Raw genomic sequence first — 26,573 nt, 5'->3', positions numbered from 1 at the left:
AAGATACATTTAGCTGTATAGAGCACTAGAATTTTGTAATGCCTTGTGCTTTTAGCTGCTGTTCTTGCCTTTCTGTCAGATTTCTTGCCTTGAGTTGTAAGGGAAAGCTAGAAATGGAATATTACATAAAGCCTTTGTTCTGACAAGTCTAATGCAGTAGTTCAGAAGCCCATTAGGGAAATAATTCTGAACTGTAAATTGAGTTTGGTATTTGGGCTTTTGATGGATAGCAGAACTATATGGCAAGTACTTTAAAGTATCAGCAGCTGTGCATGAAGGATATGTAGAAATATAAACTAAAGGTATATAAACTTAATTTAAAAAATAAAGCAAAATGCGGAAACAGTTTAAAACAGACTGGCTGTTTACTCTATGCTTTTTTATGTCTCCTGTAGTCATGTACTGCCTGTATGGCAAGTGAATAATATGGTGTTTAGTCTTCGGGGAGTTTTACTCTTGCTCTGAGCACTCACCTTGGTAGAAGACAGGATACCGTGATGAATAATTATAATATTTCCATTTGGCTTGATCTTCAGCTAACAAGCATAGCCCTTCGAGAATTAGTGAAAGAAGTTGTCTTTTTGTGTGTGTAGCTTTGCTGTCAGATGCTCATTTTAAATCGGCATTTGTCCTAAACGCTGCCCTCACATAATTAGAATTTGACTCTTCTTTTGTAAGAAGTGTACCCATAACCGAAAATGCAGAGATTCCTTTTAGTGGTAGAAGTCTCTGTAATCACAGTGTGCTGTGGGCTGAAAGAGATGAATAAGAAAGAATCTTGTATTTAGGACTCTATGTCCTGAATATTTCTACTTCTGCCTCTTCCCATAAAAAGCGTATCAATTTCATTGTCAATTCTGTTCTGTGGGTATAGTTGTAAAGCAGAGTGCAAAATGGGACTTCAGGGTTTGGTTTCAGTTCTGCTGTGTGCTTCCCTCTGACCATAGCCAAGCTGCGTATTTTTTTTCCTCCTGCTCAATTTTGTTCCTTAGTGTGTAGTGGAGCAAAAGCTTGTCTGTGATGGAGGCTTCTTAGGAAAGGCCTTTGTTCTTAGGAAAGGTTATTGTTTGGCCCTTAACCCAAGCTCATTTTCAACAGCAGTGAAGACCTCGCTATGTATGCATGTTTGTGCAGTGGGGTCCTAGTCTCGCTTGCAGCTCCTTAATACCTGATCCATCACAAAGCCAGGTATATCTGGTCATTTCTGTCGTTAGTGAGAACAGTAACGTCTTAAGCTCGTGCATTTAAATGCAGCTCCAGCACTGTGAATCTAGGTTCACGGTATAGTCAATGGTGTCTTTAGAGCGCCTTAGCTATGCTAACAGGGAGTCCAGCCTCGGTTCAGGCACCAAGGCTAGGTGTGCCTGGCAGTGTAGTTCTGTCATCTGAAAGGTAAACCCTCCATTCCACTACTGCTTCTCTTCTCTGTATATAATATGGTCAAGGTAAAAGCAGAGTAGGAAGGAAAACATCAGTCTTGTTCTGACTTATTCCCTGTCAACCTTGTGAGGAGTTTCTGTACTTGTTGCTTTGATCTTTCTCTGTTGGTGGAGGTCCCCAGTTGGGAAGCACAGTGGATACTTGTGGCAGCATTTAGAAAAGCCGTGCTTGCACAGCCTGCTGTGGAAACCCCCCCCCTTTAGATGTCCTGACTTCAGCTGACCTGCTGGAAGGGAAAATAACTAACAGGTTTTCATATGTGTTTTATGCTTTATTTTTTTTCCCCTCCTCTCTCCAATTCTAGAAAGTATTGTTTTCCTTGGGTGGATCCTTTCTTTACTATGCTGACCGTTTCAAGCTGTACAGTGCCTTCTGTGCCAGCCACACAAAAGTCCCAAAAGTACTGGTGAAAGGTAAGAGCCATGCGCTGGATAAACAGATCTGGGTGTGCAGAGAGACATGTGGGAGCAAAGTGTTAGTTTGGGTTGGCTCAGATTGTCCTGGTGGATGGTGAGATGTGGCTACTGTGAGCCAGACCACGCAAGGCAAGTTATGATGGAGGAGTGGGAGTGCGCATACCTGGCTGCTCTCCAGGAGTCCTTGTAATGTTAGGAGAGTGAGTCCAGCTGGTCCAAAAGGTTCATGGAGACCCCAGTGCCGTAAGTGTTCTTAGACCACCGTCAGTGTAGCAATACCGGAGGAGCTTGATACAAGAGGTGATTGACCTCACATGTAGTTCCCTCCACTTACTTTATTCTCCTGTGATACCTCCAGTTTCTCCTCAGTAATATGAAGCATAGCAAGTTTTCATAAATAGGCAATGTGACGTGTTAATGGGTCACTTTCCACTTGAGAACCAAAAGTGGTGATAGTTATATTGACCTCTGGTTCCTCTTAGAGTTTGTGCTCCAAATATGTGCTGGTGGCAATCCCACTGAAGTTCCAATAAAGTTGGTTGAATGCTGACAGCCATTAGGGAAGGATCAGCCTGGGAGGGTGTTTTATGGAAGCTGTCAAAATATTTTAATTTCACTGTGCTTTTTTTTTTTCTTCTGTTCCTCCTCTCTCCTGTGTTCCAATTCGCCTGAGAAGTTTCCATGTCAAAATTTCTAGCAGAGCTTGGTTTGCTGAGGTGGAGATAAATGAACTGTGGTTTGGCATATAAATGCTCATGGGCCTCCTTGCCTTGAAATGTGTTTTCTCCCCTCCCCACCATCACCGCCCCATGAAAGTGTAAATCTCTTGGAGTTAGCACTGCTTCATGCAATTTGCTTCTGGCCAGGATGTTAAATAAACAAACAGTTCTAGTTCTAGGATCAATGCCATTAAGGGGGAGCTCATATTCTTCAAAGAACATATCTGGCAATCAAAAAAAAAAAAATCAGATTTGCATGAAAATAATAAAAAAGTTTTTTGCTATTATTACTTGTAAACTCTTATTTACCATGCTGCAAAGAAAAGTTGGCAGCTCCATGGAATACATGAATAAATGATTTGTTGCTAGTCATATTCATGCTTTCTGTTGGCATCAGCTTGTTTGACCTTAATGTTAAGGCTATGGACTAGGTAATTCTGATTGTTTTGTTTTGCTGTTTCATTGCTGCCTGTATTTATAAATGAAAAATGTATGTGCTTGAATTATGGCACAAACAGAACTTCAAATCTGATTCCAGAGATAAATCTTTTAAAAAGCCTGGGAGTGTGTTTCAAGTGTAATTTGGTGTCTTCAGCTGTGGTGCAGTTGTCTTTTGGTTTTAAACAGAAGTTGCTTTATAGAAAGCAGGTGACTATCTGCAAAACAACCCACCCAACCTCGCCAGGGGACATGGCACTAATAAAAGTAATTGTGTGGAATTGTTTTTGCACTGAACAACTTGTATGTCTAAAGATGCCTTCTTCTCCATACTCACCGCCCCACATAAATTTATGTTCTAGTAGGGGGAGCAACAGAGAAATTGGGTGTGTGGGGTTTTTTGTTTTTGGGTTTTTTTGGTTTTTTTTGGCAGGGGGGAATTTGATAGCAGTCAGGTGGAAAAGATGATGAACAGCAGTCAGGTGGAAAAGCCCAGTCTGACTGAGCTCTAAAATATGGTGTAGTATGAGAAGTTTACTGTTTCCTACCTACTTTACTAGCTCATGATTTTGTTGTTGTTTAATATTGCATTTTAAGGTTTAATAAGATAAACATACCTAAAACATGCCTGCCTGTCTACCACTGTGAGTTCTTATAAATATCCAGTATGACCCTTCTCTTTAAGGAAACAGATGATTAAAAGGATTTATGCAACTCTAAAATAGTTTCAAGGTCAGAAATACTGTGGGTAGTTAAAAGCAGTATGCGTTTTTTATGATATGTAGGTGCCTGATGTTAAATCATAAATAGCGTCTATGTGGCAAAGTGACAGCAACTCAAAACTTGAAAGACATAAATCTAATACTGTGGACCTGATAAATCTGCAATTCCTCACAAAATGTCTCTGGATAAATGAATTTCAAACTGGAAAAGTCACTTTATGAGGGCAGCTGTTATTATTTCTGATTTATTCCATTGCTTCATTTTAATCTTCTAGCTAAGACAGACACTGCTTTCAAGGCATTTCTGGATGCTCAGAATCCTAGACGGCAGCACTCCTCCACACTGGAGTCTTACCTCATCAAACCCATCCAGCGAATACTGAAATATCCTCTCCTGCTGAAGGAGCTCTTTGCTCTGACTGACGTAGACAGTGAAGAGCACTATCACCTTGATGGTAAGGACGTAATCTGTGCCTCGCTTGCCTGTTTAGCCTCTGATCTGGAACACTCCTCCTGCCTCTTCCTCTCAGGGGCTTAAAAATACCTTTTGTCTTTTTCCCTTTCTCTCTCTCTTCTAGTGGCCATAAAAACAATGAACAAAGTTGCCAGCCACATTAATGAAATGCAGAAAATCCATGAAGAGTATGGTGCAGTTTTTGACCAACTCATAGCAGAACAAACAGGGGAGAAAAAGGAGGTAACAGATCGTCAAATTTAAGAGCACAAGGCTGCTATTTTGGAGTCTGTAGTGTGAATGTTACATTTTGTGAATGTTAAATTATATCAAATATTTACCTTTCATGCTGTCTTGTTTGAGTGAGTTCTGGTACAAACAGATAAATCCCAGTTCAATCCAAAAACTGCTTCTCCAACTACAGTTCACTGAGTGGAACCAATGTATAGAAGCAATGAATTAATTCACCTTGAATGTTGCACTTGGGTCAAAATCCCAGCCAAATTTGCACTTACCCTTTTTTGATGTCTGTATCAGCTCTGGAGGTTCCACATAAATAATCTTGCCCCACCAGCCTGAGCAGACTGGCATGCTGAGGCAAGTCTGTACTTAGTTCTCTAATCACTTTAAATAGATCACAATGTGAGATCCAGTGTGTGAGAAGCTTCTGTTACCATTTTGGAAAGTGTATTAGTTGGCTTGCTGTATGAGAGGCCTGGGCTTTGTACTGAAATGCACGAAGTTTGAGTGCGGCTCAGTCTTGGGTGTCCGTCTTGGAGACACCTGTGGAAGGTGTCTTAAAGGTTCAAGGTGAGGCCTGGACTCACCATTTACTGATGAAACATTGGCCTGTGAGTCCAGCAGTGTAGTGAGGGAGAGAGGTGGGCTGAAAGGGAGCGACGAGGAAGAGGTGGAGACACGCTGAAGCAGAGTGCTGAAGGACTGATGAGAGCAGCAATGTGGGTGAGCGTTGGAGAGAGACGTGACCATATGAAGAAATGATAGTGGGGTTTTTCCAGCAATCAGGATAAAGATCAAATGTAAGAGGTGTTGGGCAAATACAAGACAAAGGTGGTCTGAGTTGTGCGGATTCAGGGAAGCTTTGGATGTGAGAGTTGGATAGCAGCAGCGGGGGGAAGCATGTGGTGGGTAGATAGCAGAGACCAGGGTTGGTGTTGGCAAGCAGGGCTGGAGAGAGCATATTTGGGAGTGGAAACAGTAAACACGTTCCTTAGTGTTGCCTTGTGTTTACGAGGGAGAACTCAAGTTGTGCTGATGCTATCTGTGGTGTCCTTTGGTGAATGCCGGACTTCGAGTGGAAGGTGGAAGAGTAGTGTAAAATGTCACCTAGACTGGGGATAGCCCTTGCTCTGTCACCTTGGGAGACCAGAGGTCAGAGTAAAAGATCTGTTTGCTGCAGTGATCATTGGTATGCATCTCCCAACAGCTGACATGAATAGCCTTTCTTAGTCCATGTCCAGCAATGTGATTTCCACAGAGGAGCCTTTGGACAGAATCAAGAGCCGTGGCCACTGTGGAGGTGCCATACTTTGACCACTTCACCAAGTACTGTCTCTGGATGTTACCCCAAGCTGAGCATGTGTGATTGTGGGGGGAGGCTTCAAGTGGTCAAACAAAATAGCAAGGAACTGGTAAGTGGAAAGACTGACGAAGGAACAAAAAAGCCAAGGAAAGCATCTGGTGTTTTTGGCAAGTCCTGGCTTCCTACAAAATTACGAGAGCCAGACTCTGTGCTTCACTTGCCCTAATTTATGCCCACCAAATAAGGATTTACATGCAGTGTGCATGTGACAGTCGGCTACAGTCTCTTTGCACACACTTGCAGTCATCTGACTAAATATCTCATTCCAAAAGTTTGCTTGTGTAGTGTGGGGCTTTTTGTTTGTTTCGGTTAAGCTGACACTGTATCTATGTTTGTGACTGGCAGGTTGCGGACCTTTCTATGGGAGACTTGCTCTTGCATAATACAGTCATATGGCTTAATCCTCCTGCTTCACTGGGGAAATGGAAGAAGGAACCTGAGCTGGCAGCATTTGGTTTGTATCTTAGTGGTGTTTTTTTTTTTTGTTTGTTTGTTTGTTTTTTAATTTCATATGTGTAAATAAATATAGGCTATGCCTTAGCAGGTATCTATTGAAAGTGGTTGAGCATTGCCTTCTGCAGTACTGGCTGGAGCTTAGACTGTATTTGTCTCCTTGCCATAATGGTCAAATTCTGCTCTGTATGATCTAAGTCTGGTGAAAAATTTGGAGAGGACTGCTACAGTAGTACAAGACTTGCTTAAACCCATATCCAAGGCTATAAATTGAGAGCTGTATAGAAAGATATTTGTCTCTGAAAACGTATGTTGCAGTAGGCTGATCCGTTCCAAATAACTGTTTCACATGCTGTTGGATGGGGCTGGGGCATGAAGAGGCTTTGTGGTTTCTGTCTGTCCCTTTTGCCAGAAAGGAACTGTACGTCTAAACTTTTTTAAGAGCTAAACCAGGACTCCTGGCACGTTGTTTTGGAGTGGTCTGTCTCCTTCTGAGTAGTCCAGCTTGGATGGACAAACTAGAAGTTGAAACTGCTATTGGCATAGATTTCAAACTCTTTCCACTGTATCGAAGTGTAGTCCCTTGGGAAAGCACTTAATGGCTTATATTCGCTAAATCGTGTGCTTTCCAGAATCAAGTCAAGTTATAGAGACTGTGCTAGGTTTTCTTAATTTGTTTTTAAACTTGCTCATGCACAACCAAGCTTCTGCTGTGCTGTTTCCAGAAAGCTATAATGGTGAGGAAGCCAGTTACTTTCATTTTTATTTTTGTGTTACACCAAGCAGCTTACAAATGAAGAATTTTCCAGCTTTGCTCCTGGTATATAAAAACTGACTGCTTTGCTGTAGTTGGGAAAGCTGATCATGCCTCGAAGCTGAGTGACCTTATAAAAGCTGCTATGAATGTGCAGCAACTTTTAATTATTCCAAGAAGCTTTAAATCAGTTTCGTAAAATGTCCAAAATTAAGTGTCTAAGCAATCCTAAAACAAAGGGTGCCTTTGCGGTCTGAAGAAAGAGGAAATGAGGAGAATTGGAGTCTTGAAAGCCAAATTCCAACTCCATGTGGATATTATATGGTAAAAGAGGGATTAAATGACACCTCTGCCAATGTTGTTCACCTTTTAGTCTGGTGTAGACCACTGTGCCACTTATGAGTCGTTCAAATTCTGTTTAAATGCAGTGTCATGTGATGACTGGCTGCATGTAGTTGAGTGCTGCTCGTATGTCTGAGGTGGACTTAGTGGGGAGGAGTTACAATTTTTTCTTAATTTTTAGGTAGAACTGTTACTGTTTGAATAGTTGTTCGGAGAACTGGTAACTTAAACACTGAAGGTTCAACTTGTTTCTGTGTGCTGAAAGCTGTTGAGGTTGAGTTTTGGGGTGGGGAGAGTATGTAAGAGGACGGGTATGATTACTCTTGCCTTCCCTTCTTGATTCAGCTGAGGGCTGTCTGAAGAGTTGAATGGCCTGCGCACTTGGGTGTATAGGAGGCTCACTCACAAACTTATTGACTATATGGCTTTTGTTTTTGACTTTTCTCTAGTGTTCAAAACCGCTGTGGTCCTTGTGTATAAGGATGGTTCCAAACAGAAGAAGAAACTTGTAAGTTGCATTGACCATTTCTGTGGTGGTTTGTATAGTTCTGAGATAAAGATTTGCTTCCCATAAAGCTATGGCGTTATAATGTGCTTTTGCATGTGATCCTTGTACTCTGCCACACAAATGAGGATTCGAGTAATACTGAACAGCCTACTGCTCAGCCTGGGGACAGTACTGCACAAGCATTTGTTTAGTTTATCCTTTGCACTCTGCTAGACAATTCATGTTGTCTACCAAATCTATTCCATGCTGTGGAGTGGGCTTTCATAAAACAAGATACCACCTTGAACAAGTCTTTTGTGTTTGGCTCTTTGATCTGTGTATATAAATCTAATGTGAGAGCTGACATCTATCGACTTTATTAGTGAAACACAATGCTCTGCTTCTGTTCTGGCTATTGATTTCTGTATGTTTAGCATGCCACTGAGCAAGTTTTGGCTGCTTGCAGCTAAATATTTCAGGTGTGCCTACACTGTGTATCAGTGGTTCCTCTTGGAATCTGTGATTAAAAGTTAAAGCAAAGCTTGACACTGAACACATGCCTTGCTACAATGGGCAACACAGTGCTTAATGTTGCAAAAGCCGTTTTGATTCCTGTGTGTGGCATAAACCAAAAAAGTGTGTGATTTGAAATGCTTGTATGGTTGTCTTCTAACATGAGCTGGTTACAAAATAGCTTAAGAGTGACTAAAGCAAAATGAATGCATGCTCATGAGTATGTGTAACTTTATAGGAGAGAATGCAGTGTTAGCCTTAAATGACTTTTGGAAGCATTGGTAAGAGTGGATTGGTCTTGTGGTAGCTTTTCTCTAGAATTTAACAAGACATTCATAGGTGGGCACTACAGTGATGCTGGTTGCCAAGATGTTTTAGTGAGGGGGAAAAAAACTTGGAACAACTCCTTAACTGGACATTCCCAGTGCAGAACATAGGGGATTCTTATGTCTGAATTTCTGAGGTATCTCATTTCCTGACAGTATTTTGAAATTTCATCCAGGGAGGATCGCATAGAGCTTCAATTTATGAAGAGTGGGATCCGTTCCGCTTTCGTCACATGATACCTTTAGAAGCATTGCAGGTTCGAGCGTTGGCAAGTGCAGGTAATGTTCCAGCTGCATGAACTTGGCAAAGCTTTTATAATGTCTGGTTCCAGTGCATTCACTGACCGATGTTTGTTCTAAGTGTACGCATATGCGGGGAAAAGAATCCACATCAATATCCATAATACCACAGGAGAGTAATGAAGGGGTAGAAGCTTCAGCTGTGTATTTCTAGCTTGTCAGTGCTTTTCTGAGGTCAGTCAGGATTCTGGAAAAACAGATTGAAGTCCTCAGTGACTAGTTCTCTCTGTTCCTCTTCTGGAGACTAGAAGGAAATCTTGCAGCTGTGAGACAATAGAGCTAGTGAGTTTTTGTTCTTGCACTTGATGGCTCCATGTGAAGCTTATTATATTAAAAATCTTGAAGTTTTTAAAAAAATCTTTCTAATGCATAAGTGAAAATAGAAAGAATGTAGGAGGTGGCTGCTGGTTAATCCTGTGAAATGTGAGAATACTCCATGGAATACCTGAAGAGCTGTTGTTTCCCTCCTTTCTTTGGGATTGAGTGAGTGCATATGAAGTCCTATTAAATTTTAGACAGTTTAGGTGTCTGTTGTCCCAGACTGCCTTAAACCTGTTTGTCAAGATTATGAAATAAGCTATTCAAATTGAGGTAAAATATGAGAACCTATTATATGAAGTGCTACTTGCTTTTCCACTTTAGATGCAGAGACCAATTCTGTATGCGAGATTGTCCATGTCAAATCTGAGTCCGAAGGCAGACCAGAAAGAGCATTTCACCTCTGCTGTAGGTAAGTGCGTTTTCATTTTTTCCCTGGCTGCTGCATCTCTGGATCCCAGCTTGCCTGTTCCTTTCCTCTAGGGCAGTTTGGGAACAGCTGGCAGGGGAAGTGGGGAGAAGGTGTTAAAACCCAATTTTTAACAGGAAGGGTTTCATAAAATGTGTTAAAATAAAGGCATATATTTGATCAGCCGTGCACTTCTGCAGGAATATCTTTATTGCAATTTTCCTTTTACAAATTTACACCCAATTAAACTCCAGCGGTGAATCTTTATCCAAGGTTGTGTGCTTATGTGTCTTGTTCAGCCAGAACCTTTCATGATAAGAAGTTCCAAACCCTGTTCTTAGGGCACTGCCTTTTATCTCAAAAAGAAAACTCTGGTTATTTTTGTTACAGCAGTGGTGGTGGTTGCCCTAACTTGTTGTAGGCTTCAGGTCAGAACTTAGTGCACAAATTCACCAGAATCCAGGAGAGCTGATAGTAAGCCAATTCCCACTACTAGGCAGTAGAGATTGCAGGAGTTCTGCTCTGTGTGCTTATGTGAGACAAAGTGAGATTTAATTAGCTACCATGGGTCAGCTTGATGTTTATCTGACAAGCTTAAGCATGTGGTTGGTACTGAAGGAAAAGGGAGCCTCAAGAGAGGTAAATGGCTAAATGTTATTTTAATGAATAATGTATTTGTTTCCTTGGATGTCCATTGCAATGACTATAGACTCAGCCTTGCTTTGAAAATATTATATTAAATTGAGTCTTATCTGCAGGATGTACGTGCCAATTGGTTGGAACTGTCTTAAATTGCAGTACTGGTCGTTAATTATCTCATTTACACCGAGCCTGTAGTAATTCCCAAGAGATAACTCTGTCTCATATATTCTTGCCTGTTTTTCAGTTCTCCAGAACACAGAAAGGACTTTCTGAAGGCTGTGCACTCGATTCTGCGGGATAAACACAGAAGGCAGCTTCTTAAAACCGAAAGTTTACCCTCATCCCAGCAATATGTTCCTTTTGGTGGAAAAAGATTGTGTGCTCTAAAAGGTGCAAGGCCAGCCATGAACAGGGCAGGTACTGTAGGGCTACAGACTTTCAAGATCCCAGTAACCCCAGCACCATTATAGGACATGTGGTGGTGTCTGTTAATTGTATATTAGGATTAGCATTCTCTCCTGTATATGCAAAAGCTGCTGTTTTTCCATGCTTCACCTCCTTGAGAGCCTTAAATTGCCACTATTTACCTTGCTTTGCACTTGAGGCTCAGCCTCAGAGCAGTCCTTCTGGCATGGAAGGAGCAAGTGGGATTCCTGTCAATACCGATTGGCTGTGCACTTTAATCTGGAAATAGGTTTCAGCTGAACAAAGCAGAAGTCCACTGCATATTTCATAAACAAAAGCATGTACAGAATTTCTGAGCTAACCCTAGCACTTTTTAAACTAAAATGCACATGAAAAATCAGCTTCTCCAAATAACCAGCTTGGTTTGAAGTGACAGCTTTGTACGTCCTCCATTTTAGCCTTTTCAGCTCTATTGCTAGAGGGCGCATGCTTGTACTTCTCACATTTGAGAGGCATGCACTTGATACTTTTTTTTTTTTTTTTTTTTTTTTTTTTTTTTTTTGGAATGGTCTATCCTAAACCATGGATTTTCCTTTTCAGTTCACTTCAGGCAAAGCAATGAGAAAATCCCAGGGAAAAGCAGGTTTTCATTTTCAGAACACTAGATGATGGAGGGAAGAAATACTTGCTTCCAACTGAAAAGTACACAGCACCACTGCGTGTTTTGTTCTGGTCTGTTTTTCTGTGTTTTTTTTGTTTTTTTTGTTTTTCTTTTTTTTCTGCTTGTTAGATCCAGCAATGTAGAGAACCAGGCTTTCTGTTCCTCTTCTGTAATGGGCAGGCCAGACCAATAGCATTCACAGCATGGCTTCTCGCTTGAGGTGATGCTAGCCATCTGCCTCAGAGACATTTAAATTCATAAGCATGAAGATTGAAAGGAAGGCCAAAAAGCAACTGTTTTACCGCAGTGCTTCAATCAACCTGTGGGGCTTATCTGCTGTAGATGCCAAACCTTGTTTTAGTTTGGCTCATCAATGCATTTGCATGATGAAATCTGCCGGTATTAAAATCTCCTCTTAGAGTCCAGACCTCTCAGTGTAGTTAAAACTTGCTCTCAGTGTAGTTAAAACTTGCTTGGAGCTGTTGTACTTAATGCATGCTTTGAGGCTCAGGGATATTAAAATGTAACGCCCAAGCTGCTAGAGTTTAATAAAAGCATGCTGAAAGTGCTAAAGTGCTGTTTAGTGGAGGGGGACAAACTGTAACCTCGGAGTTCACCTGCTTACGATGGAGCTACATGTGTGTGCACGTAAAGCACTGGAATGCGTGCAGGTCCTTCAGCTGCAGGATTCGTCCCCTACTTTGCCTCACGAGCCTCTTATGAAGATGTTTCAACATGGAAGATGTGAATTTGCTAATTGGGCCAGTTGCAAAAGCTAGTAGACCAGCTGGTGCTGAGTAAGGAACTTTTGAAAGCTTTTCTGTTCTTTGGGGGTTTTTTGCTTGTTTTGTTTTTGGTTTTTTTCCAATAGGGAGGGAGTGGGGCAGGGAATAGCACAGCCTGGATGGGGAACTTGCTTCCCCATAAAATAATGCGACAAGTCCAGCATCTTCAGTGCCAGGCTAGCTACTTGGAAGCCTGCAGTGCTGCTCTCACTGACACAAAGCAGTTTGCCGTGTTGAGGTGTAAGGCTAGTTGGGTTTCGCTGTGTACTGACAGCAGGGTGCTGCCTGTGAGAAGCTGAGCCGAACAGATGCACTTCGTGCTGGCTGGCTGGCTGCCTACCGCTTAGGAGGAACAGTAATTGTGGCCCATTATCCCAACCGTGGATCTGAGTAGCAGAAACGCCTTTTACAGCTGGAGCAAGCCCTGTGCTGAGGAGCCGAGTGAAGCGTAACTTGCCCGTAGGGAGGATGCTGAGTGACTAGGTCATTCTTGGGAGTCTGCCTGTTTTGTGCCTAGCGATGTTAAATAAAGGGCGCTTGGAAGACTAACTTTTTAAAGAGAGTTGTACCTTGTGTAAAAAGCCTGTGGGGTTTTATCTTTGTGTGTGCGCAGTGTCAGCCCCAAGCAAGTCTCTTGGGAGGAGGCGGCGGCGGCTGGCCCGAAACAGGTTTACCATTGACTCAGACACCGTCTTCACAAGCAGCCCTGAAAAAGAGCCCCAGCAGCCCACGCACAGTGGGGACACTGACCGCTGGGTAGAGGAACAGTTTGACCTTGCTCAGTATGAGGAGCAGGAGGACATCAAAGAGACGGACATCCTCAGTGATGACGACGAGTACTGCGAGGCGATGAAAGGTGCCGTGGCTGACCGAGACCTTCAGGAGCGGCTGCAGGCAGCCTCCATCGCCGGCAGCCAGCCGTGTCGGGCAGACAGGTCGCGCCCGGCGATGGACACGCATGCTTCCAGGATGACCCAGCTGAAGAAGCAGGCGGCCTTGTCCGGGATCAATGGCGATGTGGAGGGCCATGGCGAGGAGGTCATCTGGGTGCGGCGTGAAGACTTCGTGCCTGGCAGGAAGCTCAACACGGAGCTCTAGGTCTGCCCCACAGCCCTGTCGATGTGGAGGTCTCCCTGTCCTGGCCCCCGTCCCTCCCTCCCCAGCACACTACACAGAGCTGGGCCCTGTAGGTTGCACACTTGCACACACACCCTTTTGGCAGCTGGATCGGTCTTGAAGCCACGCGGCCACGCTTTAGGTACCCGCGCAAAATCTGAACCGGGATAAGCTTAAGGTCCTGTCTTATGTTATCAAGGGCTTTTACACTATTTTATTTATTCTTAAAATAATCAGGGGCTGAAATTTAAATAGGGGGAGAATATCATCACTGGAAAACAAATTACTGTGGATGTCTTACCTACGTGCAGCAAACTGGCTTAAACTACTATAGCACAAAGAACAAAGGGTTTTATAGCCATGAAACGTCAGTCATAGGCTCATCTCCTTAATGAGGAAACTGTCTTTTTAACCTGTACAGTTGCAGTATTCTTATTACTTTTCCCTCTTTAAATGTGAGAGAATATACATGTATTTTAGGAATGTGTGAGGAAAGGTTTGGGATTTATGTTGTGTTAAGTCCTCTTGGTCTGTGGCTGGTCTAACTTAATGTCAATGTTGGAAGCTCTAGTTTTACAGAATATTATAAAGATGCCAAACTCTCTTAAAAGAGATCCAAATTTAACACTTGAAGAAATATTTTTTTGTATTTTACCTGAGATGCAGGGGCACAAAGGGATAAGAATTTTACAGTGTTAGCTTAGCTCCAAGTCTAGGATATGAGGCTAGCTTTTTGCAGAGGGTTAGGAATGGTGGTTTTATATTAAAATATGAACAGGAAACTCTTATTTAGTATAACTTTCTTGAGGAAAAGGATTATTGTATATGTTTGAGACTGGAGTCTAGTTAGATAATAAAAATAAAAATAAAATAAAATAACATGATTGAATTGTAGTGGGCTAAACTGATCCATGGTGTCACCTCACTGGGGCTAGTGTAGCAACATCATGGATTGGTTTGGTCCTCTCTCTCTGACAGAGTTTGGGCTTAGGGGACAGGGAATTCATGGCCAAAAAACTGACCTCATCCACTTCCCTACTGTGGATGAAACTAGTGTATTTTAATTTCTTTATAGAAGCTTTTCCACTGCAATAGAATATGAACAGGTTCTAAACAAGCAAACCTCTTTAACATTTTAAATTGTTTATTTAAGCATCTAAAACAGGGTAAAATGAGACTAAAATCTTGTGGTTTTTAAGTAGATTTCCACATGCAAAACACAAAATAGCACTTTTTTTTTTCCTTAAAGATTTATATAGCTTTCCCATTTCAGTTTCACCTATGGGAAAAAAGGAGGATTATATGAAAATTTTCTTTTTTTTGTATCTATTGATGTTTGACACATTAGTAGGTACTTTGAAAACCTGAAATTTTTATAATAGCTTTAGGATTATATTTTATAAAATCCACTCTGACTATATTTTAAAACATAACAAAAATTATTCCCTTAAAAAAAAAAAAAATCCATCACTGTCTTTGTGTCCCAGCTAGCATTCCCCTCGTGCCCTCCTCTTCTGGTTTCTTGTGCACTATACTTGATCTTATGAAAGCTTTCTCTATTAACTTTTTGCTATCTTCTGATTTTGTTTTTTCCTAAAAGCTTTAGAAAGGTTTCTATACCCTTTGTATTATCACATCATTGTTTTATATCATCTACCAGTCAGTTGTGTCCCAATGTATTAGAAAAGCAGAGGTTTTAGCTGTCCTATGCTGTAGCCAGTGGAATACAGTCCGTTCTGAGATACTGGAAGGCTGGTACTTGAAAGGTACCACTGTTCTTGTACATAATGTCATGACATGTCTATGTCAAAGGTTCTTATATATTTCTTTTATAAGCTGAAAGAAGGTCTATTTTTATGTTTTTAGTTCTATGAATGGAACGTTGTAAATGCCTGTCAGAAATAAAAATACTGGGAAAAAAAAATGGTGGTATGTGTTACGTGTATGCTCTGGGACACCTGCCCTTCTCAGTTAAGGCAAGCAGGAAGTGAATAGACGAAGCTATCGGGATCGCTCTCCCTGCTTTAATAGCCTCGAGAGTCTTTTTAATACTCATGTTTCCTCCCTTAACAGTACGTGCTCTGTGTCTTTTATGGATATCCCCTTCGAGTGGGTCTGGCATATCACAGCTTTCAGCAAAGCCTTTGGGTCTGCGTTTGGCTGATGGCTCCTTTGGCCAGCGCGGGGTAAGCTTCAATTTGCCCCAGTGTGAAAGGCTGGTGCGAAATTCCTGGGCCTCCCTTCTCTCCTATTGAAGCGCAATTTATTTATTTACTTGGAATATCTAGGTCAGAAACCTCGCCTATTAGTTGGGAAATGGAAAACAAGGCAGACAGGAAGGCCAGGTGCTAAGGGCAAGCATTTGCCCACAATGTGACTACTTAACATGCACCTTGTAGCAAAACAAAGCTTTCCTTTAGTGAGAAAGCAAGAGGAAACCTCTGAATTTGCCCCCGCCCCCGGCCTTTTCTCTGATTAGCTAACTGCTAAACTTAAAATTCAAGTCTATGGCTTTTCCCTGAATCCCTGAAACTTCATCAACTACTAATGGAACAGGAGTGTAAAACATGTTCATGCTTGTTTCTTCGAGTACAACTGGGGATGAATCTGAACAAGTATGAATTTCTGTTTCAAATGCCCCAACCCTTTCCTTTAGATATGTGCTTGTTTTCTCTTCCAGAATTTAGTTCTTACTAGCTACAATAGTATTTCCAGCAATGGACTTCGGTTTTCAGATTATATAAGAAGCTGCTTACAGAGCTGATCCTAATGCAATAAGATGATTTTTTTGATGCAAGTTATGATACTAGGCAATGAGTTTATCCTATATCAAGCCTTAAACAGGTGGAAGGCCTAATGCTACTGAGCGATTCCTGTATCATCTGCCAGTCTCTATAGCTTAGGTAGGTAGCCTATGGTGAGGTCTGAGCTGTCCAGACTTGATTTGGGTAGCGCTCAGCTCAAATTTTGCAGAAGTCAATGTTACCATTTTCTGTATGATATCTGTAGCCAGTTATGCCTCTATTTCCTTCCCAAAGCTGGTCGCAAGAGATGTAAGTGCATATTTGCAGGCTGGGAGGGGAAGCAATTTCCAGTTAGGTATAATGGTCCATAGGTATAATGGTAGGAGAACTCTTCAGTCTAATCCTGTTTGGCTGAACCCAGTCCTTTTGGGGTAGTGACCCTTGGACCAAGGGTGCAGAGGCACTGTTGGCAGGGGGGTTGCCCCCTCTCTGCCCAAGGGAGCTGCTGCAGCCAGGGCTGGGTCCTCCTGCCCCACTGGGGAGACCCTGACTCCCAGCACCCTTGTGGCCCACCAGCTTTCTTCAGGGTGACCCAAGCCTACTCATGTAGAGGCAGTTTGGTGAGGTGCACACATCCGTGGCAGATCGTCCCTAAAACACGGAAGAGGTTAGGAAAGTGGTTTATTAGGAAAAAAAAAAACCCTCTTTTATTTTCAGTGCTGCCAGGGGAGCCTTGCACAGCTCCTTGGTCTTGCCTGCAGTGGAAGAACAGCAGCAGCCACTCGGTCTTCCGTGGGGATAGCACAAGTATCGCTTAGCATTAAGGGTTTTCTTCTCTACCAACTTGCTCTGCTTGCCCCACTTTCGGAACAACACAGGAAATACTGTGCTTCTGAGGCTATTATTTCGGCAAATAAAATGTCGAGGATGTGACCCTGTTGCCTCTGTGCTGCTATTTTAAATGTGGCCAGATAATCACGGAGACAGCAAATAGTGCTGCCTCTCTCCAGGGCTCATGTTCCCTCTCTCAGTGTCTTAAGCTTGCATCCTGTTTTCTGTTCCCTTTAATTTTATTCTTAACCATTGCTGAGGTAGTTTTGCTGAAACAGTAGCCTTATTTTTCTCAATCCCTTGAGTTACAAGAGCTGCCATGCATGTTGACTGAGGACTGAGTGTGCCAGTGTTACTGCATGAATCCAACCCAGAATTTTGGACACCTCTTGTAGCTTTGCATTATTTTGGGCAGAGGGAGGGGAAAGAAAGTTTTCAAAAATTACTTCCTCCATTTCTCTTTTTCCTTAGCCACGGCCTATTAATAATGCATGGCACCTCTGCGTCATACTTGGGCATGAGCTTGAGTAGCATTTTGCAGTGATGAAATCCTAGAGCAGCCTTAGAGCCTGGGTAAATTGTTCCCATTTGAAGGCTGACAAATGAAGGCAGGTGGAGTAGTGTGCGCAAGGTCGTGTAGCAAGCCTGTGATGCTGGCGAAATGCTTGTGGACGGCTGTTTATATTTCTTCATTAGTCTAGACGATGCTTCCTCTTCATTAATGTAAAGTAGTAATTAGCTGTCGTAAAGAATCATTTCTTGTGGCAGAATAACAAAGTGATTAGAAAAGTCACACTGACTGCCTAGCAACCGTGGAATTATTTGCCCATTTTGTAGAGCTGGGAATACACTAATATTGCAGTATCCAGTTTGCTTTCTCTTTCCAAGTCTTTGTTTCCAATCAACTTACTTAATAAGAGGGGGAGGGATGATAATGAGACAGGGGATAATTGTAACTAATTAAGTACTTCCCACCTGACCTTCAAAATAAATCAGTCATTTGTAAAGCTGGAACAACAGCCACCTTAGGCTGAAATTCATCTGAAAAGAAGCAAATTGAAAAAGCACATGCAGCGACTTGGGAGTATGACCTTTGGTTCTCGTCTACCGCAGGGACAGTCAGTGGTTCTGAGCAAAAAGTTTTAAGTGCAGTTCTTCATTTAGTATGGCACGAGCTGCATTTGAGAACACATTGGCTGATCGCCATTAATCCTTGGGATCTTGCTGCAAAAACATCACTGGACTTTTATCCATACTATCTTTTGATATTTGAAGTCATGTTTTCTACTATACTGCTTTTCCCCGGTAGAAGCAAGACATTTGAGAACAGAGAAGCGCTCTTAACCCCCCATTTTTCTCATCAGATGTAACGGTACTACTCCCCCTCCTCCCAAAGTCAGGATCAGAATCATTCCAAAATACAGCTATTTTCAAGGAAGGATTGCTCAGGAATGGTTGACTGCAAGGGACAATGGTGTAGGGTATGCATCAAGTCTCCTGTACAGCCCCACCCAGTGTCCTGCCTCAAGCAGCACCCATAAACATAGGTCTAAGGAAGAAAAAGAGCAGAGCAAACATTCGTGATACTTCCCCCACTACACTCTCAGCCCCCATCCATTTTCAGAGATTTTCCAAATTAGATGTTGTCTCAGTGGGTGGGATTCAGTTGCCTAAACAAAGGCACATAGTGCTGTTTTATGGTGTAGTGCCTTAAGGTATTCTGCACGGAAAGGAAATTGCCTTACAGTGAGATAGCATTTCCTGTAGCAGCGGCATCTCTTGCAGCAAATTTAATGTTTGGATTAATCTGGTAATGTTACAAACTGAAAATAATCCTACATTAAGTAGCAAAGCCTTTGGGAAGTCAGTGGCAGTGAAATAATAAAAAAAAAATACAGGGCATCAAGCAGAAAGCAGCACATAACTAGAAGATCACACACAGAGGCAGTGACAAGTGGTTTGTGTATGCCAGCTCGCTGTGCGCTTTGCTGCATCAGCTCTGAAATCCTTTCCGCTTCTCTGGCATGCAAACACTATGCCACCATGAGCCAACTGCCTCTGCATGAAACAGAAGATGACAGAGGGAAACGCCCTCCTGCAGCTTTCTGTGCAATTGTGTGCACTGTTTGGAGATGCCAATGAATACCAGTACCGTTTCGGAGTGCTCGGACGGTCTCTGCTAGGGTGTGTGCTTGGGAGGTGTGCTGGGTCCCCCTGTCACCTCCACGCAATTAGCTGGTGACCCGTACGCAACCACACATTGTTACGATGGCCAAATAACCTGCTCTTGGAGAAAAATGGTTTGACATGAAATAAGTGTCCTGAGGAAAAAAAGAAATAATTAGAAATAGCATATTGAAAAAAGTAGGGAGCAAGAGGCCCTGAAATTAATTAACATTGCAGGAACTGGATCAAAGCCTGAAATTGTGATTCACAAAGCTGCAGAGACATGTGAGCAGAATATTAAGTATGTGCGACACTGTGGCCGAAAGGAGAGTGAGGTCCCAATCAAAACCTGACTTGTGTGATCAAAACTTGACAGGGAAAAAGACCAGCACTCCTCCATGCCAAAGGTTCAACATGCAGCTCTGAGTACTGTGGCACAAGCCTCGCTTAAATTAAAAAAAAAAAAAAAAAAGGGCATTGAACAAACCTTTGCATTCATCCATCATACCTACAACTATTGCAATACTTGGCCGTCCTTCACCAGTTGCTCTTCTGCTCTTCAGGACCCCCAAGCTGCCTCATCTAAGCTGGCTGTGCTGTTCCTAGGGGACCTTCCCCAGCACAGCGCTGCTAGCTGCTGACTATGCTGTGAACCCCTAAGTACAGACGCCAGCATGGGTTTGGCTTGACACACAGTCTGGGGTTCAGCACAGGCAAAGGAGCATTTTGCACATGGCCATTGTATTGTGGATAGTGACGGAGGTTAACAGCATAGACACAGGCTGCTCTGGATCAGGTGGCCCCATTGCCAGAGAGTGGTCCTGGACGTTTTTAATTTAATAGATTAGACAGTCCCAGCTTTCCATTAAATTCTTAGAGAAAAAGCCTGCTACTCTACACAGACAGTCACTGGATCTGTCCAGCATGGTTCATCACTCCTCAGGTTGCCACCACAGAAACTTGTGAGCCTCAACACTCTCCTCTGGTGTGGGGCCAAACGCTGCAAGACTCCCCAAGGGGCGCGGGAGGCTCTGCTGTGCCCAGCCAGCGCAGCACAGGCAACGCACTGGACAGAGAACCTGCTTGGGCCCCTCACTGCCTGTGGCCTGGGATGTTATTTTTGCTCAGATTTCTCTGCCATGCCTAAGGTACTCCGAGGGTTTTCTGACTGACAGCTTGAGGACAGTCAGCAACTGTTCAGGAAAACATGGGCTATTTGCTGTAGTGATTGGTGCAGTTTTGCTTAGCTGCCCAGGACACAGAAAAACTTCATTTTAATATCTTCTTTCTTGTAATAGTGATGTCTATTTCTTGCCCTTTTACCTCATATCGTCCTGCAACGTCAGCTGCAGATTGGAGCTGCAGAGCCAGCTGGCTACTCTCTCCCCTTCAGGTGCAGCAGCATTGCTGCTAGCAATCAGCTGGCCTTCTGGTGCTCTAAGCATGAACCAGAGGCTGAAGAGTTGATTCGGCAAACATTGCAATGGCAAAGACCCACACAGTGCTTTAGGACAAGCTGTGCTGCTAATAATCTCTAAGGTCATCCCTGTGAACGGCTGCTCTGCCAACAGGGTGATGCAGTCACCAAACCGAGGCACAGACCAGCAATGAAACTGGTGTCTTTTTTGTAGGGAAGCTGGAGGAGAAAGCAGTTGAGGAAGCTGATATGAGATACTTGCCTTTAAATAATGTTTGGATCCCACATGCTCTATCAGGGTGAATGAGACATGTTCTTCAGATGTTGCCCACCTTATGGCTGTGGTTTGGCAGCCAGTTTGTTATGACTGAGCTCAACTTGGCTTATGAGAGTGTGTCGGTGCACCTAGTGAATGTGTCAGCAGGGAATGGCCCTGGCCTCTGGGCCAGCTGAAGGTCCCCTTTGGAGAGGCGTTCCTGCTGTCCCATGTCCCCTGTGCACAGAAGGGAATGAACAGACCAACGCTCATGACTTGTGCGGAGGGCACATTTCCACTCCGTGGCCAGAGGAGGTCCCTCTTCCCTTACAAATACCAACGTGGGAAGAGCAGTGAGGTTCTTTCAATTTTTTCCATTTATTTAGTTATTTTAAAAGGCTGGGGATTAATTCTTTAATAAAACAAATGAAAAAAAAAAGAAACACTCATTTGTTCTGTAGGTACTCAGAAACCATATTCTTCACTTGCATTATGGCCAGGCATTACGCCGAGTTACAGGACAGCTATCAACCTTATACAGGGTGTTATTTGGATTTTACGTCATTCAGTCAGAGAAAGTAATTTCTAGGGATAGATTCAGATTCACTTCTGCTCAGTGGAGATTAAGCCCCTTTAATTACCTCCTCAAGGAGTATTAGAGAGTTTAGTATCTTTGTAGTTGTTCAACGACTAATCACATTGGGACTGATCCTTTCAGCTTTACCCAGGCCTTGAAATCAATGTGTCTCCCCTGATTAAGGAGTGCACATTCTCCCTGAATCTTGTTTAGTATTTTGTATTAACTCTTCAAAGGCATCCCACAAGGATGCCACCAGGATTTTGGGAAGCAGGGAAGAGATGGGGATAATGCCTCCTAACAGGCAAAGGTGCTGAAGATTATCAGCTACTCAGTGCAGTAAGGAGGCCCATGCCAGCAGCTGGGACAGACAGATATTGTAGATACAACCAGACTGAAGAGTAAGGGAAAAGGAGTTTTGTGCCTGGGCCGGGATCAGCAGGGCCCAGGGCTGGCATGACTACAACATAGCTCAGGCGAGGACCAAGATCAAGGGCCAGAGCTTAAATGCATAAAGGAAAAGCAGGTTTTGTACCAGCAAACCTTGAAAGCAGTATAAGCGTCTCACCTCCTCTGTTACTTTTGCAGGGTCTGCCAGGTAGCGTGGCAGCTAGTGGCCATCCTCCAGGATGACCTGCAGGTTTGTCTGGAGTCTTCCTGGAGTGCCCCACTCCGTGGCTGCGCAATGGCTCTGCGCACCTATTCATGAGCCCATCGTCACTGAAGTCTGCTTTGAGAATTGCTGCACAGTCCTCAAAAATGGCAAGTGCATAGCATTCAGTTCACCATGATACTATAGTGAGTTTTGGAAAAAAAAATCTGTATCAATAATGGAGAAGGATGTAGAAGCATGCTTTCCTTTGCAGTTGGTGGAAATGTAGTGAAGAAGAATCTACTTCACCCTCTCCCACAAATATTTCCTAATATAGCATTAGAAAAGCCCTTTAGATCTCCAGTAAGAAACAAAAAGACTCAACTACAAGAAGAGTATCAGCTTTCTTGTAGGTCCCTGCAAGACCAGGCCATTAGATGAATTAGTCCAGCAACAGGAGATAAAGATAGCAAAAAAGAAAAAAAGTAACTTAAAAATACAAGTAGAATCAATCCATTGTCCTCCAAAAACCTCAAAAAGTGTGAAAAAATGAGGCAATTGGTTACTAAAGCAAAGCATGAAATGAAAAAATGATGTTAAAATGACCCCTCTTTCCCTGCCTCCCCTTTAAAAAGTAAAGAGCAGGCCACTGTTAAAAGTAAAATAGAACAGAGAAAACTGGGATGAAATTTCACTTTGAAAACAGTGGTTAGTTCTGGCAACATTTACCACAGCATGATACAGAGAAGCTGGAGATAAGGGGCTCAGCTCCATGCATTTCCATAGGGAGCTGGAAGAACTGATTTGGGGGAGCTGCAGTAAGAGCTGCAGGGAATTAGCTCTCGCCAGTGAGCTGTGGCTGACGTTATTTTAGAAAGCGCCCCAAGAGAAAGTTTCAATAAGTTGTGCCACTGAGGTGAGACCATGAGTCTGAAGGTCAGACATTAGTGTGGAGGATTAAGGTCTGAGAGGGAGGATGAAACATCATTAGGAACTGAATGGAGAAATGAAGAGAGAATTTCAGGAGGAAAAAAAAAGTGTAATCTTATTCAGTTATGGGATGGTTGTAACAGGAGAGGACTTTTCCATCTAGGACATTTAGGCTGACTAGCCTGTACTTGCTGAGTAAGGCCCTGGTCTGCAATGAGGGCGCTGGGGCACTGCAGTAGTCGGGGACAGAGCTGGTCTCAGGTCTGCAGCACAGTGCGGGATCTGTAATCGCTCTGATGCTAGAAAATTCACAGGGACCCTGTTGCTTTCACCTGGCTGATTTTATGAATGGGCTCTAAACAAACAACATTTTGTGTTAGCAACTGGTTAACAGTTCTCCTGTAAACCTATACTGCTTTTTAAAACTGTGCACATTTTGAAATGCTGGTTTATGGCTCTACACTAGTAAATAAGCATAAAAAATACAGCAGCAGCAGGCGAAGTGTGTGCTTAGCATGAATCAAAGCAATTAACATTTTTCAGAGCTATTAATTGTCCTGAGTACTTTGTCAGCCCACAAAGATGTATCATCATCCCTAGAGTGACTTCTACTGGGGAACAAGGAAGAAAAATTGCAGTATAATAAAACTTTGATCCCAAACACACAAGATGAGTTCAGAGTAGTATCAGGCAAGTAATTGCCACAGCTGTGTGTGAGAAGTGCAGCATCAATATGCAATATTAATATTTGGTTCTTTCTACCAATGGCCAGACATTTTCCCATCATCAGTGGAAGGTGCATCTGGAGGGGCAGAACATATCTGGTTGTGGGAAATATAATATATCAACTAAACTTGTTATGGGGCTCCCTCTTTCTCTGGTCCTGAAAGCAGCGAGAACAAGAAGAAATGAGGAAGAATCATCCCAGATTGGAAGCAGGTATGTTGCTTTTACAGCTGAGCAAGGGGTTTCCTCCAGTTGCGTAAACAAGAGTAACTTGAGGGCCAGATCAGTTTGACCTCTCTTTTTGTCTTGGAGCATTTTCTTCCTACAGCTCCTGCCCCACTGTCCTAGCAGCTGGAGCCAGCCTTACTCACAGGCTATTAATTAACCATCCTTGAGACAGTATCAGGTGACATGTGTTTCTGAAAACTACTGATGTTAGTCAAGTGAAAGGATGACATCACTTTGCCAATATAATTAAATGTAACCGAATTGGAGCCTGAAGGGACTGTTGATATAGCATGATGTAAGTGCTAACCAGAAATGCTGATGAAACAGTCCTGTGCACATGTAAACATCTCTCATGCTCAGGTGCTGGCTGGTAAAAACCAATTACAACCATTTCTGCTGGCTGCTTTACGTTATTCTGACAGCAAAAGGATCCTTCCAGGAGGAGTGATGGGATGTAATGTGATGAGAAGATGTGACATTAGTTCTTTCCAGCCGCAGCTACTGAAGCTAAGTTTAAACTACTTCCACAGACGTGCTCACATCCTGGTCAGTTATTGCTACAGTTACTCCTACAGAGCACAACAGTGACACTGTCAATGGGGACCCAGTGGCCTATTGTAGTGTGAAAACTGTTGTCGCACTATCGTGGCAGGAGCTGAAAAAAGCCATTAAAAGTTAGCAGGCTCAATATACCCGTGACAGCCTTGATTTAAAAAGAAGTAAACCACAATCAAACTACAATGGTAGTTCAACTGTGTTCTGGCCTGCTTGTGACTAGAGAAAATTCTTCTCACTGTAACTTTTCCATAGAGAAGATAAATAAATTTATCCCATTCGGGTGACAAGCTGTTCACAAGCATTGGAGTATTTCTGAGGCTGAGTGTATAAGACTTTTCAATGCAGAGAGAAAACCTGCTTGTTTTTCACCTTTAAGGAAAAAAGCATGCAAGGAGATGCATTATATTCTACATTGTACAACATTTCAAATGAGCATGCCTTTTTTTCAGTGTGATAGGTTATTCTTTGGTCTGATTTGGTACTTATGGAAATAGATAATTTCTAGTAAGATTGATTCATTTTTCCTAATCTCAGCTGTTTAACTTCCTCTGCTTGCAGAGAAACATTAGCAGACATGCAAAAACAGGAGCAAGGCAGAAGAAGTCATGTTACCGCAGCGGTGCGGATGTACAAGCTTTTGGATGCTGAACACAAAGCCGTATAGCTTCTAGTGCATCATACCACTATGTCCCGTGGCTTGTGACTTTACCATATTGGGTGTTAGTAGCTTCATCCGGCTGTTCTCATTGCGGTGCGGTCCTGCCCTGAGTATTTATCTAGAGAAGTCTTGGTGACTAGCACTCTCGAAATGACAGCTGGCTGCAGTGTGTAACAACAGATTTCATGGTCTAATGTGAGGCATTCATCTTTGAAAAATCTGCCTGGAAATCATAAGCATGAACACATGTTGTAACATAATATGTTTTCCTCTTTTCCTTTTCCTTTTTTTTCTCCAGACTTTGATTCAGTGTTGACTTTCAAACTGTGTAAGAAAGAGCTATAGACCACCCTTTGGGCTCTGCACCAAGATCTGCTTAGAGGACCTGTTCCTTAGGGTTTTAGGTTCTGTATAAAAATCCTCTGTTTCACTTAAACAATAGTGCATTAGATCAATCAAGAAAAAGGTATAGAACAGAGCCTTTGGTGTGCATCTACTTTAACATTTCCATTTGGGTCTGGAGTGTGCTTTCCAGGCACATCTCCCAATCATCCCCACTTACCACGCTTTCCCCCGCGTCGCAGGGTGGTTTCGGTGCAAGTGACCTGCAGCCCCTTTGGATCAAGCCAAACTGGCGGAGCTCTTCAGGAGCATACCTACTGCGCTCCAGCCGCTGGCAGGGACACGGGGGTCTGAACTGATGCCTTGGCCACGCAGGTGTCAAGTCCTCCAGGACAGATCGTGGACGCACACACTAACAGAGGCTCTTGAAACAGCTGGGGCAGCACTTGCAAGCTCTTTGTGTCCTGCAGAGAGGCCAAATGTACACATCTGCTGTAAAGCTCCTGTGGGAGGAGGAGGAACAAGAAGGGCTCCCGGCTCTGCTGCATCCCTGGACCCCAGAGACCCTCCCTGGGTGCCCAGGTCCCACCGGGGGCTGCTCCGTGCCACCGCGTGGTGGGAGCCTATTCCCACCATGCCTGACACTTCAGGTAGGCAGCTTGGCTGGCATTTATTCTTGCTGGTTCCCAGCAGGATGTGCTGATCCACTCCCTGCCTGCTATCAAGATCAACCTTTCCTTGTCCCAAAATGTCCAGGGCCAGCTGGCCTCCCTGCCAGCCCTCTCCTCCCTCTAACGCTTCGGAGGCACATTTGCCATCGCAGGGAATACAGTTTTGTCATGCTTTGGGCAATTCTGCTGCTTCCCCCTGCCTGTGGCTGATCCTCCACTGTGGGCTCAGGCCTCTGACAGCCTGGTGCTTTTTAGTAACCTACTGACACTTCCCACCCTGCGGGGCCAGCAGGGCCATTTGGATGCTTACGCAGCCCCTGCCACACACCCAGGGATGTCATGCTTCTCTGTGGGGATGGCAGGGATGGCAGCCAGCACATGGGGCCAGCCGGGGCACCCTGGCTGACTGCTGGGCTGTGGGGTTGGAGGGCTGGGCATGCAGTTGCCGAAAAGCCTGGTCCTTGCTTTCCTGGTTGGGGTGGAAAGTGGAGGCTCAGATGATTTTGTTGGTACTTGCTGCTCACATGATCCAAAGTTAGAAAGTTTGGAGGAAGGTCGTGGAGACCTGTACCAT

The 26,573-nt window shown here is 43.4% G+C and overlaps 1 protein-coding gene across 15 annotated transcripts in view; it reads left to right on the top strand.

Moving 5' to 3' along the window:
- Nucleotides 1-15,227, top strand: part of TIAM1 (TIAM Rac1 associated GEF 1) — a 201,776-nt gene extending 186,549 nt beyond the window's left edge. For 14 of the 15 annotated variants that reach the window (XM_064524046.1, XM_064524061.1, XM_064524057.1 and 11 more), the window contains 9 exons: nt 1,745-1,853; nt 4,011-4,190; nt 4,314-4,432; nt 6,138-6,246; nt 7,791-7,849; nt 8,844-8,946; nt 9,610-9,697; nt 10,581-10,753; nt 12,801-15,227. In XM_064524046.1, coding sequence (XP_064380116.1) covers nt 1,745-1,853; nt 4,011-4,190; nt 4,314-4,432; nt 6,138-6,246; nt 7,791-7,849; nt 8,844-8,946; nt 9,610-9,697; nt 10,581-10,753; nt 12,801-13,285 — 1,425 coding nt within the window. In that variant the 3' untranslated portion in view covers nt 13,286-15,227. Of the gene's footprint in view, nt 1-1,744; nt 1,854-4,010; nt 4,191-4,313; nt 4,433-6,137; nt 6,247-7,790; nt 7,850-8,843; nt 8,947-9,609; nt 9,698-10,580; nt 10,754-11,341; nt 11,826-12,800 lie in introns of those variants that run through there. The other variant, XM_026103580.2, reaches the window with a different exon arrangement.
- Nucleotides 15,228-26,573: the final 11,346 nt, after the last annotated feature.

The sequence above is a fragment of the Dromaius novaehollandiae genome, chromosome 1 (assembly GCF_036370855.1).
Source record: "Dromaius novaehollandiae isolate bDroNov1 chromosome 1, bDroNov1.hap1, whole genome shotgun sequence".
NCBI classification, from domain to species: domain Eukaryota; kingdom Metazoa; phylum Chordata; class Aves; order Casuariiformes; family Dromaiidae; genus Dromaius; species Dromaius novaehollandiae.
The sequence above is the reverse complement of the archived record's forward strand: the minus strand, read 5'-3'. Positions and strand labels throughout refer to the sequence as shown.